We start from the raw sequence: 14,221 nt of genomic DNA on the forward strand, positions 1-14,221 counted from the left end.
ATTTTCTCTGACAATATACATACATATGTAATGCCTGGATTTTACAGCTTCGCAGATCAGAGCATTACGTGAAGATTCGCGTATAAGGAAATTCATCATTGCTAATTGGTTTTCTAACAAATGTAGGGTATTTTTCACAATTATACAAGCCATATTATGTAATCTATGAAGATGTATATGTACATGTGTACAGGTCGATTTAAAAGTCAATTAATATTTTTAATTGGAAGAATAAACAATCTATGATAATTAATACTTTAGTTGCTTGAGCTTAGCTTTAGTCTAATATTGAACAAAAGATCGTCAGTTCTTTGTAGTGCTTATTTTTAAGGCAACAAATCTTGAACCATAACACTGTTCGACAAATGGCGATTTTTTTTTGGTTCAGAGACAAGATATGGCTTTTCTTATAGATATATGCCCATTGAACACAAATCTGGTAAAAAAAAAAATGTTGATTGGCTCGAGATTCGGAGATATACATATGTGTTTTTTAAATCGCGCGATTTTTCTATATCTTGGTGTTGATTGGTCGATTTCTCAAAATCTAACAATTTTCTGTTCAAAACAAATATTAGAATATATAGTCGGATATTTTATCTTTCATTTGTAGTAATTTTCAGCTTTCAAATCTCTCTAAGTAGTCGTCCAGTTTAAATCAAAAGTCAAAAGATTTGAAAGCTGAAAATTACTACAAATGAAAGATAAAATACCCGACTATATATTCCAATATTCATTTCGAACAGGAAATTGACAGATTTTGAGACATCGACCGAACAACACCAAGATATAGAAAAATCGCGCGATTTAAAAAACACATATCTCCGAATCTTGAGCCAATCAACATTTTTTATTACCAGATTCGTGTTTACTGGGCATAGATCTATAATAAAAGTCATATCTCGTCTCTGAGCCATTTTTCGTGTCGAACAGTGTAATTAACGTTGTACAAGTGAAACTAATAAATAATATATATTGTCTCTTAGTGGTATCTGTACATCTGAACTTGATTTATGCTTTGTTAACATAATAAATGGGAAATACATTATAATTAAATATTTCCCAAAAAAGATGTTCATCCCATGAACATGTACATAGTTTCTCTCCACTGATAAGAAAATTTCTTATTTTTTTCGTACTTGTGACGCTGGGCAGTCTTAGGTTAAACTACAAGCAATGATATATCCTAATTTGGTAGACAAAAGGTTAATGGTATGAACATCCACCACATTTATTTGGATTCGGTGTGAAAACAAACATTTTCCGTGGTTTAAATCAATGGAATAATAGAAAACATTGTCAGCCGGTTTGATATAATTGTACGACTATACGTAGATGGAATTCTAAATTGAGATGAAACGGGAATGGTAACATTTGGTTCGCCGTTAAGTTAGTATGTTACACAACTGATTCATATAAGACACATAAGACAACTGGCTTACAGGAGATTTTCGTATTACCAGTCGATAAATATATAAAAGCATTGGTGTTGCGGTTGGTTAATTCACTTGCTCACTACTAAGCCTTCATTAAGGATCCCATCGTCTTCTGTAAAGAATTCGTATCTTTGAAAAGTACAGTAGAAACTGAGAAGTTCACCATGCTATTGGTAATTAATATCGATCATTTGAGATAAAAGTGTCACAATTCAAAATTTGGTTAAGGGGTTTTGAATAATTGGCTGTTAAGAAGCTGTAGCCATACATAAAGCTTCATTGTTGACTACCTGAAAATTTTAAAGCATTTCAATACATTTAAAATTTTGAGTTGCAATACTATTGTCGCAAACGATCAATATATGTATCTATGTTCATAGAATTTTAGAACACATTTGACTATAGTGAAATGAATACTTAAAATAATATTTTGATTTTCTTTACATATATAATACATAGTATAAATTTGCTTATTTATTTTTTGTTTTTTTATTTTATTATGTAAAAAATACTATTGTCAATTTTGATAATTAATATTTTCAATTTCATTATATTTTGTTTGTAAAATAAACAAACAAATAAATAACATTAAAAATTAAATAAAAACAAATTTATATAGAATTTCCAGTAAACGCTTCTAATTTTCATTCATAGATGTCACGATAAAATATAAATAAAAATATCCTAAAATAGTTTTAATTACGAAATATTAATAACTACTTGAAATTAAAATAAATTTTAATTATTATTTATTTTCATCATTGAATTGAATTTAAATTCAAAAGTAAACGATTTTACAAAACAATAAAAAATAAAGTAAATATAGGATTTGTATAAAAATCGACCAACAGATGTCTCAACACAAATTTGTCCTAAAATATTCATCGACTATTTCAAAATGCTGTACACATAATATGCACTACTTCTTTACAATTTATTTGATTTGACGAGTTCGTAATGCTTTTAATCCAGAAGTATTAAACATGGGTTGATTTAAATTTTACAGTAGACTTAATGTGTTATTTGAATTCAGAAATCAAGTTTAGCATATGAAACTATGTCAGTTTTACTTTCACGTGAAAAATTATTGGATTTCTCACTTTTTTTGGCAATTCCTAGTTTAAACGAAATGTTGGCACGTCAGTCGATACAATTTTTTTGAATGACAAAATCCAGAAGGTGAGCTTGTCAATATTGAACGGCTACAGCCATCAACGATCGCTCATTAGCATCTGCAATTTCGATTCGTGACACCCTTTCAGTCAAATCAATAGCCACACGTCAACAGCGGCTTTGCACGATTACGATTTCAGCTGAAATCAATACCGAACATGTATTTGACTGTTTGGTCGATCGTGTCGCGTGCAAGTCAACTCTGAAACCACGAACGAAACGAATCTCGTACTCTGCACGCGTTGTAACCGGTACCGTTTAAAAGTGAAATACCGGTGACGAAACTGGTTCAGAATTGAATAAATGATCCAGTCGGATAATTGCCAGTTCGATATCAAAAGCGAAACTGCTTCTATATTTGCTTGCAGCACTAATTGTGTAACTACTTGTACGGTACCCCGTGCTTTATTGACATTTGATTGATCTGCCACTCATTTTGGGCCGAAACGCGACATATCATAATACAAATCTACATTTTTCGGTCAGAATTTGAAAAAAATCAAAATTTCTCCATGATTATCATTATATATATAAAAACGGACGCGATGTATGTTTGTGGGTATGTGAGGGGCATTGACAAGTATATTGATTTCAAAAAAACAAATTTTTGAATACCAGAAGTATGTATATGTTGTTCCTAGAGATATTTAATAAAATAAATACACGTGAACGAGGCGCACAACCAATCAGCGTGAAGTGGTCCACGTAGACTGAAACCATTGACCAATTAGAGGAACGTATCGTCATTCTGACCAATGGGTGCATTTTAAGCATCCGCTATGGCGATGTGGCGTGACGAGGAGACGAGAGGAAGTGGGGTAGCGACGTCAGGCCGAGCGACGGGAGAGGCTTACATACACACATCCACGAAGACACACACACATTCATTAATCATTTCGAACCGTTCAACGGGTTGTATCGTTGTACGTGTAATGCGCGCACTCAACTTTTTCTATACATTACCTTACATTATATTTATATACATATATAGCATATCACTTTATTTTAATTCGTTTATCAATAACTTTCTGAAGCCACCCGTTGAAATCTACGGGATCAAGACTATTTATTTATAAAAGGTTAGGCTAATGCTCAAATCGAGGCAGGGAGTTGATTTATTAATTTGTTTTTTCTTCTAATCCTCAGATAACTGTATTATCCTGCTTGGTTCTATCATCTATTGCAATTCCTCTCAGAGAAGAAGCTCAAAAACCGAAGCGCGAAGCTTTGGAACATTTCGACCGATTGTCCGAAGATGACACAGTCCAACAGCTGATCAGAATCGACGACGAACACGATGACCATCACGAAAACGATCATCAGCTCATTGTGCAACAAGATAACTTGGCTTGGAGACAAGAAGAAGATCATTCAGGCTGGAATCGTCAGATCCCAACACACCACGAGCACTTAGTAGTAGAAAAGAAGATCCCATTCCCGGTCAAGATTCCAGTGCCAGTAACGAGAACGGTAACGGTCGAAAAACACGTACCTATCAAAGTATACAAGCCGATCTACATCGAAAAGAAGGTGCACGTTCCACATAAAGTCATCGTCGAGAAGAGAATTCCAGTATTGATCGAAAGACTTGTACAAAGTGGACAGTTTCTGAGGCCTAATTTGAACGGAACTAATGTAACGGTAACGGTCAATGACGTTCCAGTATTCAATAGTGTTTCTGATCCAGCAAATGGAGCTGGTAGAGGTGCTGGAGGTGCTGGGAGTGCTGGAGGTGCTGGGGGTGCTGGAGGTGCTCTGGATCCAGCAACTGTTCAAGCTTTAATCGGAGGAGTCTTAGCTGGTATCCAGTCTCAGCAAGTTCAGCAAGTTCAACAAGTTCAGCAAGTTCCTTTGATCCCCATAACAGGTGGATTTGGCTTGGGAGGTTTTGGTAGTTTTGGTGGACAAGGTGGATTCGGATTCGGTCCAGGTGTAATTGGAGGCGGGTTTGGATTTGGTCCAGGTGCATTTGGAGGCGGATTTGGTGGAAATGGAGGATTCTTTTAAGTGTTTCAATACTTATAATAATTGTACATAGTTTGTTATTGATAAAAAAAGTGCGTTTTTATTAAATAGATAAATTTTTAAAAAATTAACAAAAATAATAATTTAGAATAAACTTAAATGTAAAATTTACAATGAGGGGATGAGCTTTAAGACTACCTCTACATGTTATTAAATACGTTATTATGTTTAATTAATATAATTATGAATTTATTTTTAATAAAAAGTTTTTAAAAATATTTTATTTTTATTAAAAACTAGTGTGGTACCTGATGAAATATTATCGTATGGGTGTTGGCATATTAAATTATTCTAAATGTATAAAATACCTTTTAAATAATACGAAAAAAATCGTAAAAACTACCCACATATCTACATATAAAAAATATAAAACATCAATAGAGAAATTAATTAATTAAATAAATATTAATAGATGGCGCTAAATGCTCGGAAACTTATTGCCCTAGAGAAAACATTGGTAGCAAACAGTATTTCTCCTACATTTCTTCAAATATGGGCTTCACCGTTATCGATCACTTGTTTGACGCAATGATAAATATAAGGATAAAATTTCAACGAAAACATACCAGGGGGGGATTTTTGGGACTTTGTACTATATATGTATATGGACTAAGGATACAGAAAAAACACGTACCACGTACCACTCAGTGTGTTTTGGCCCCAATTGAGAACAGACTGGGCCATAAGGAAGACGGAAATATTGTGATGGACTGTCTTGAAAAAATGGCTTAAGTTTTATTCATAATTCGTCTTTTATACAATACCAGTGTTTTTACCCGGCTTCGCTCGGTATTTGTAATATAAACCACTTAAACATGGCCAATCTAATAGTGAACATTTTATTAAATTTATTTGAATAGTTTTATTTTATTTAAAATTATTTGAATATTAATTTTTTTGTCTACGAACCAACAATAGTTTCATACAAAGTCTCTTTCGAAATTATATGTATATTAAATAAATAAAACTAATATGATGATAAATTTTAAAATTTGTAGTTCACATTTTTGAAAATTTAATACTGTTTAAAGATTCAATGTCATTTTAAATTATATTTATTTTTTAAATTCATTCTTTTCTTTTAAGTTACCTGTATATGAGTCCCAAAATTAAGAACCTCTAATATAACTAGTCTTCGGCGTTGGCTGAGTGCTCGTCAAAAAACAATAGACAAGAATGTGAACCATTATTTATGCCAAGAGCATAAAAAACTCAAACACATCTGTATCTTGTCGTGTATTTATAAAACCCTCTGTATGTCACACTCGAAATCAATAAAATAGGCTCTTCCTACTTCTTACTTCACATCACTGCAGTTCAAATAATACGAATTTTTATTCACCATTGTAATGGCGGATGACACTTCCACTTATATTTCTGACCAAACCGAGCAAAATGGCAAAGTATGGAAACGATCGGATAAGAGCTGAATTTTTTTTTGGCTAGTGATCGTAAGTGAAAGTAAGAAGAGGTTAGTAAAAATAATACATATATATTCAAAATTAATATAATTTACTTACAATAAATTAAATTTCAACACTATCAAAAAAAGTTTATTACTCGTTTATTTGATTTATTATTAGGCATTAAAATTAAAATTCCATACAGCCCGCACTCAAAAAATACATAATGGCGTAAAAAAACAGTGCTCAGAATAAAATGCATCTTATATGAGGCAAAGGATTCATAGTGGAATTCAGCGGACACTTCCAAGCTCTGGCAAACTCTGGCATATTTTGGAGATTACCCTTCACTCTAAGATGAAGCGGAGAGTGTACGTCTTTTTTGTTATAGTTCAGATATTTGATGCTGCACATTGACTACACAAACCAACCAGTTAAATTCACATAAAAATCTTACAAATAAAAAAAAATTAGGTTTGGTGTGTGGTCGTGAACCAGCGCACGGTAGAAGTAAAACACGTCATACGTACATTCACATAAGACAGAAAGAAGAGTTGGTCTCCATTGAAAACTGGTAGTCCGAGTAATTTTTCAACATTTTCTCTCTCCTTCCAGTACGCTCTCAAAGATGATTTCAACCCTCCATTATCTGCTATGTTCTCACTAAGTGTCAAATTTCCATTTAAATATTCACCAACTTCTGGCACGTAGAAGCTAGAATACTGTCGGACCATGCATTGAGTTTTATTCTCATACTTGTTTTATTCTCATACTTGTTGTACTGTTGGTCCACCATTGTACCAATTTACCATCTTTATCATACTTTCTACCTAAAATTTTACGGTTTCATTATCAGAACTCGCGTCGGATCGCACAAAAGTTTGTGAAAAGTTCCTTCTTAGAAGACTTAAAACCTATTCTACAAAGCAAAAAAAAAATAGTTGAAGACTATCAATTTGGATTTCGAACAAGTACACAGATTAACCAGACAAATACGTAGACACTTTAAAGAAAACAAATACTGTTAAGTTGTTTTCTTAGATATCACATAGGGTTTTGACAAAGTCTGGCATCCAGGTTTCCTATTAAAATGTAAAAACAACTTCCTCACCATTTATAACCACATAATAAAATCATTCCTAAGTGAATGTCACTTCAGAGTGAAATATGATGAGGAATACTCCGACGGGTCTATCTCACGGGCCCGAGTGTGAAACGCCCGAAAACGCAAATATCGGAAGACAAATATCGAAAATCGAAAGATCTTAAGTCGAAAGATAAAAAAAGGGTGCATGGTAAACGGTACATACTCACTTAATTTGCGCGAGCAGGATACAACAGGAACAAGAGGAACAGGCTTTTCCTCCCGCATTCTGCGCGCGCACATTAATACGGGAGGAAAAGCCTGTTCCTCTTGTTCCTGTTGTATACTGCTCGCGAAAATTAAGTGAGTGTGTACCGTTTACCATGCACCCTTTTTTTTTGATCTTTCGACTTAAGATCTTTCGATTTTCGATCTTTGCCTTCCGATATTTGCGTTTTCTGTAATTTAACATTCTGGAGATAAGACACGCCTAATTTAATAAATAGCATCATTGATTTGTGGCACACCTCACGCACTGACTAACCGAAATTGTACGACACGTGTCTTCAACACATTCATTGTTTTAAATAAGAGATAATAAATAAACTCGAGACTGTTACAATTTATGTTAGTCTGTAATCAGTTCTTGTTCTGAATATATAAATAAATCATTATTTTTTATTCAAACCGTTCGTCTGCAATTCATTATTCAAGCATATGACGAGCCACCACTGATAGTACATATATATACCAAATATGATTGTTTTATTTTGAAAACTGTATATTTTTAAGGGCGACAAACATTCATCGTTATACGACAGATTGGCTGAATTGCCCGGTGTTCCTCAGGCAAGTAAAAGTATAAAAATCGAACTATATTGGAATATCTTGAAGTCTACAGTGCAAGTTAGAGTGTCACGAGCAGAGATCGGCGGATAAGTTTATTTTGCTCAAAAAAAAAAAATGGTTCACTATTGTCAATCACTATTGTCCTACAAAGCAAGAGAGCAAAAAAAAGGTTGACATAACAAATTTGGTAGTTCTAAAATGAAATCTGTAGATTTGCATGTCAGACAAACATTAATTTTCATATATGTACATAAATAAATAGTTAAGATGCCAAAAATCTACATAAACTACCTTATAAATAAGCATTAATCGAAACGATATCATGAAATTGAAGTGCTTTAGTAGAATCCCACATCTTGTAATTAAAAAAAAGTAGACAATTTGATCTTGAAACATTAACTATAATATTTTTCAAATATGGAAATAGTTGCACATCGCTGTATTGCACATGACATAATAAATATAAATACTTACATAATATTTTTTACTATTCAAATCGTTAAAATTATGGCGGTATTTACATGACCTTCGGCCTCCAAATTATTACTCAGATATACAAAACGATATTAAAAACCTTGACTAAATCGTTATACATTAAACAAGTGTAGTTTTGCTTAAATAAATCCACACGAATATTTTGACCAACTTTTTTTTTAATTATTATGAATTTTTATTAGGCTTAAGGGCGGAATTACACAGGGAGAAACGGCACGTCATGTGATTGGCTCCCCGCTGTGGGGGTTCTCCTACATTTCTTCAAATATGTATGTAATACACCGTTATCGATCACTGTCAAGCAAGGATAAATACAAGGATATTGGACAGGCTTTCCCCCCGCGCACATTCTGCGCGTGATATTTGCGTTTTCGGGCGTTTCACATTCGGGTTCGTCACGGAGACCGGATTTGAATATATATACTGAAACTGATAGCGACAATATCATCGGGTGTGGCTCCATTGAAATATTTGAGGGCAAGACACTAGTAGATAGAAAGTCTACAGGATGTACCTTCATTATCAAATCCATGTGTAAGTTCATGTCCCAAAATATTACCCAAAGCTCCATAGTTCAATGCTCTAAGATAAAACACATGTGTGTTAAAAGCATCTGAGAAAACATTTAATATAAATTTCAATGTAATACTCACTGCAGGCCCAAATCATAAAAAGGATATTGCATCATCGCGAGAGAAATAGCTGCAAGCGGAAAAATACCGAAATTATCATATTATATTTACTGCCTATAGAAAATGTCTATACTTAAATTTTAAAAGCATGATAAACTATTAACAATGTATTTATATTATGAATTATAAATTTTTATGAATGGATTCATGAACATGTTCGTGAACTCTTCATCCTGATTATTCTCAGGTTGGCGGCAACATTAATTGTCACTTGAGTTTTATCATGTAAGTCAATTTATTTAATTAATTTAATTAATTTCAATTTATTTAATTTATTTTCATCATTTTAGTGCGGAATAAAACCGTGTAAACAATCACCGTCACGTTTATCTGCAAACTTTATCTCAGATTTATAGCCTTATATGAAAAATTCACTTAAAGATTCTCCGCTAAATTTCGCGGACATAATTTTAGAGATCCTTTGCTCCAGTGTACCCAAAATATTGAAACCCCGATAATACGAAATCAGCCCTTCATAATACATAATTACGATTCATTTAACAACTGATGAATCGAAGTAATAAAAATAAAAATGTGTTCTATTTGATTATTCGTTAGATGTTCCTGCATATATTTTTTCTTATTTATACATACACAACTTCCTTTCAACTCTTACTAGTTTCATTTTTTATCTATGAAATTCAACTTAAATCTGAATAAATCACAATCAAAATCTTACTTATAGTATTATCTTCTCTCGTGTAAAAAGCGCTGACGTCTGTTGGATTAGTACCCCAGCCGGATTCATCCTGCTTCCTAAAGTTTTTGATTTTGTTGTTAAAACGCAGCTCTAAAAGATTGATGCGGTTCTCTAAAAATATCTTTGGATCAGTTTTCACGCCCTCATAATACTCTTCCAATTTTCCAGGCTCGAACAACCAGTCGGGAAAGCCAATGAGGCTTTTCATACTCCGCACTTTCTCAATAGTTACCTTTTTGGTCGGCAAATCCATCCAACCCAAATTTGAAACTAAAGATTCAAAAGAATTTTTGATATTTGATAACATTTTTTGTACCTGAAAATGAACTTAGATGATTTTTCTGTACATTGATAGTAATCTACAATCGACCAAAGTGAGCATTACTTTCGGCAAAGTCGTAGTATTTGAGGATTCTTCAGCAAATGCATATCCGATTGCCATACCCATATTATTTGTTACAAAATTAGCACAATATTCAGATCTTGGAGTGTGAAGTTCTTCTCCACTTAAAATTTTGACGTATTTATCATACATTTCTTTCAAATTCGATGTGGTGTAAGGTATAAAAGTCTCCATAATCTGTTAAAATTTTCAAAAATAATAAAAAAAAACCTATCGAATACATTATCAAATACTGAATAAATCACCTGGAGCCAGACGAACAATTCTAAATTCAATGGTGAAATGCTTTGTATCCTACTGAGAGTGTTCTTCATGATCGTGATGTCACTTTTAGAAGTCATTATCAAGTCTTGACTCAAATTTAACTTTACTCCGGTTCCGTTGAAGACCATTATCAGGTACGGTACGAAAATATCGATCTTGCTCAAATTCTGACTCACCAGATACGTGTCGGTGAAATTTTGAAGATCATTCACCGTATAGAAAACAATTTCATCTTCGATACTGCTTTGGGTGCTATTAGAGGTGGAGGTTTTGTTTGAATTGAGCTTCTAAAATTAAAGTTAATGTTCATTTTTAAATTGCTTATACTGTCCATATAAAAATCTCAAAAAACAAATTGAAAGACCTCTCCGTAAATTGAGAATTACGATTGAGTACTTACTCTATATATTGTTGTACGGAATGCAATGTAATCTAAAAGTACTTTGTCTATGTTTGTATCTAGAATTTCTCCTGTTCCGTTGTACACTGTTTCGTTATAGCATTTGACAACTTTTTTTAAAGCTTCTTTCATCATTTTTTTATAAATTACCATCACATTAGCCTTCTTAACATTTTTATAACTGAAATGAATGCATGGAGTTTGATTTAAATACAAATATTTGCTTATGAATATATTACATATAAATATAAAAAAAATTGTTCACCCTGGAAAAAGATCAGCACCCGAAGGCTTCCGAAATACCAATTTTTTAAGCGTCGAATTTTTACTATCTAGATTTATATCAAAACCGATCAAAGTATCAAAAGCCAACTTCTTCTTAATTCTAACAATCGTACTAAACCAGTCAAATTTAAAGTTCGTGTTATTGTTTGGTTTTGTCAGATTTAAAATGGTCGGAAACGGTGGTAGTTTCACATTCTTCATAAAATCTATCACCGGTGTCATACCCAACTTATCCCGAGTTTCTAAATAAAAACTAACATGTCAATCTGGCATCTGTTTTATGCACTTCAATTTAAAACATTCGAAAATCTTACTAATGTCAATACAAGCTGCGTACATTTCCTTAGCTTGTACCAAAGGAAGTGGTTCATTTTTTGTGGAATTCTTAGCTAGAATACCTATGATCTGTCGGAAAACCCTTTCCTTCTTTTCCGTAAACCAGTTATGTGGTACTGAAAAATCAGACTGGGGATGATCTTCAGCCCAATTTCCACAAGCGTACTGAATCAAATAATAGTATCCATTTACATAAACTATAACACTGTTCGACACGAAAAATGGTTCAGAGACAAGATATGACTTTTCTTATAGATCTATGCCCAGTGAACACGAATCTGGTAATAAAATATGTTGATTGACTTGAGATTCGGAGATATATGTGTATTTTAAATATTTCTTTTTAAATTTTTCTATATCTATCTATCAATTTCCTGTAATAAAAAAAAAATTGTTTATTTCATCGACGTAAGGCAGTTATCAACATAATTTTTGTTATTAATCCACAAGAATAGTCGAAATATGATTTTTCTAAGTGGTATTTTATTTAATTCTCATATAAAGACAATTTAATATATTATCCCTATTAATTCAATTCAGATTCGTGTAAATACGAGTATATACTAATACGAGCTTTTAGCTCGAAATTTTACCGATTTAAAATTCTGCACACTTCCAATTAACCTTTTTAAACGAAAACAAAAAATAGTGTGGCCAGAACACTATCTCAATAAACATTTTTCAATAGAAAATTCTCCTTATAAAATAGTATTAACAGTGGGAAAAAATCCCAAGTAAAAATATGTACTTTTGACTTTTGATTTAAACTGCACGACTACTTAGAGAGATTTGAAAGCTGAAAAGTACTACAAATGATAGATAAAATACCCGACTATAGATTCCAATATTCATTTTGAACAGGAAATTGACAGATTTTGATACATCGACAGAACAACACGAATATATAGAAAAATCGCGCGATTTAAAAAACACATGTATCTCCGAATTTCGAGCTAATCAACATTTTTTATTACCATATATGTACGTGTTCACTGAGCTAGATCTATAAAAAAGTCGTCATTTGTCAAATAGTGTCAATACATTTCAATCCAATTTCAAGGCTTTTTATCCTTATGCATTACATAATTTTAAATGTCACATACTTCGAAAAAGTCATCACAAGGGTCAACAGATTGGTAGCCGCAGATCTGATACATTCTCGACTTTCGCAGACTTTGCTATTTTTTTCGTAAACGTCTGTAATAATATACATATAACGAAATATTTATAATAGAAAAACATTCCACATTTGAATTCAATTCGAATTACTTACAATAAATTGACACTATTGTAACGACGATGAACAATATAAGAAGTATAACGAATAGTACAGTTATTGTGATTTTTTCTCGATACTTTTTTCGGAATCTGTAAATCAGTATTAAAACAATATTGTAATTAATGTACAGTGTACAGTGTAATTATATTTTATTTTATAATAATACTAACCTGGCCGATCTCGATCCAACTAAATCAGATTCTTTTCCAATGATTTCTTCTGCCGAATTATTGACATTGTAGCTCGTCCCTAAAACATTCAATCAAATCGCTGTGTTAAAATAAAACTAGATATAAAATTTCAGTTCAATAAACCAAAACGTTTCTGAGAAAAACATGAAAAACCTCGATTCTCTAGAGTAAAACTACTACTTCCGATTCCGATAAAAATATTTAAAAAATATAGGGTTATAGATATTATTATTTCTATTACATGTAAAAAAAATTTTATCCGATTCAGTTAGCGGTTTGGGAGATAATTGAACTCAAAAACTTAAAAAAAAGAGGACACCTATAAGGGGAGGTACCATTTCCTGTCAACTTAAAAATTTGAAAAAAATTCACGTCGTGTCGATAAGAATTTTAGTAACCGATACTAAGTTTCGGTTCGATAAGACTAACGGTGTTCAAAAAATTCCCAAAATACACAGACACACACACACACACATTTTTTCTAGAACATGAAAACGTGATCAGTAATCGATTCTGAGTTCGAATCAGTCAAAATCTCGAGTTAGAATTTTCGCATAATCACAAAACTTCATCTATTGTTACTACGTACACAGATAAAGTAAAAAAACACGAAGGTAATTTGCAGGAAAAATTCATATTCATCCAGCAGCGTGGACTAGTGTGTATGCTTTATGTAATGTATGCTTTCGAACGTAGTGGTCACGGATTCGAGTCCCACTGATTGCTGCTGGCCAGACCTTGGTTTGTAACTCCAGGTCGATCGTTTCCTATCAGATTTTGCCAATTTATCTGATTTTTATTGAAACTGTTTTCATTTCTCGCAATTTTCAGCATCTCGAATTTCGATGATTCGTATATAATGCTGCAAATTTGTCCATAAATTTATCGAAATTTGACGACTTTTATAAAAAAATAAAATAAATGTTCTGAAAATATTTAAGTTTATTAAAAATTTGTCTGATGTTATGAGGCTTTGTTAAAATTATTTTAAAAATTGTATTTAGATATTGGCAGAATGAGATATTGGGTTTTACCTATTGGGCCTTCCTGGTATATATTATACATGTATATAAAAATAAAATAAAATTCGAACGCGCTGGATATTTCAACTGCATTGTCAAATATGCATATTTGTATGTAAGATACCAAATTCATTACACTCATATATTTCATGTTCAATGTCACTTTTTTAAGATTACTTATTAT

At 32.3% G+C, this 14,221-nt stretch overlaps 3 protein-coding genes across 3 annotated transcripts in view; 1 reads left to right on the forward strand and 2 right to left on the reverse strand.

Moving 5' to 3' along the window:
* The window catches only part of LOC143921412 (uncharacterized), a 193,256-nt gene that overhangs the window by 169,005 nt on the left and 10,030 nt on the right, over positions 1 to 14,221 (forward strand). The gene's annotated exons all lie outside the window — the stretch shown is intronic.
* The window catches only part of LOC143921428 (uncharacterized), a 339,615-nt gene that overhangs the window by 16,770 nt on the left and 308,624 nt on the right, over positions 1 to 14,221 (reverse strand). The gene's annotated exons all lie outside the window — the stretch shown is intronic.
* Positions 6,284 to 10,110, reverse strand: LOC143921695 (neprilysin-1-like). Its single transcript, XM_077445046.1, has 5 exons — positions 9,837 to 10,110; positions 8,980 to 9,078; positions 6,839 to 6,867; positions 6,568 to 6,759; positions 6,284 to 6,454 (listed from the first exon to the last, which is right to left on the reverse strand). Exons 1-5 carry the CDS (start codon positions 10,108 to 10,110, stop codon positions 6,284 to 6,286), a joined length of 765 nt encoding a protein of 254 aa, XP_077301172.1.

Source organism: Arctopsyche grandis, chromosome 13 (assembly GCF_051622035.1).
Source record: "Arctopsyche grandis isolate Sample6627 chromosome 13, ASM5162203v2, whole genome shotgun sequence".
NCBI classification, from domain to species: Eukaryota; Metazoa; Arthropoda; class Insecta; order Trichoptera; family Hydropsychidae; genus Arctopsyche; species Arctopsyche grandis.

What these genes read in the sequence shown, in the direction of transcription:
- LOC143921695 (XM_077445046.1), bottom strand. Translation starts at nt 10,110, where the DNA reads ATGGATTTGCCGACCAAAAAGGTAACTATTGAGAAAGTGCGGAGTATG. An exon ending in ACATGGATTTGATAATGAAG is followed by an intron (nt 6,868 to 8,979) that starts GTACATCCTGTA and finishes GTAAAATTTTAG; the next exon opens with GTAGAAAGTATGATAAAGAT. An exon ending in ATGATAAAGATGGTAAATTG is followed by an intron (nt 6,760 to 6,838) that starts GTACAATGGTGG and finishes ATGGTCCGACAG; the next exon opens with TATTCTAGCTTCTACGTGCC.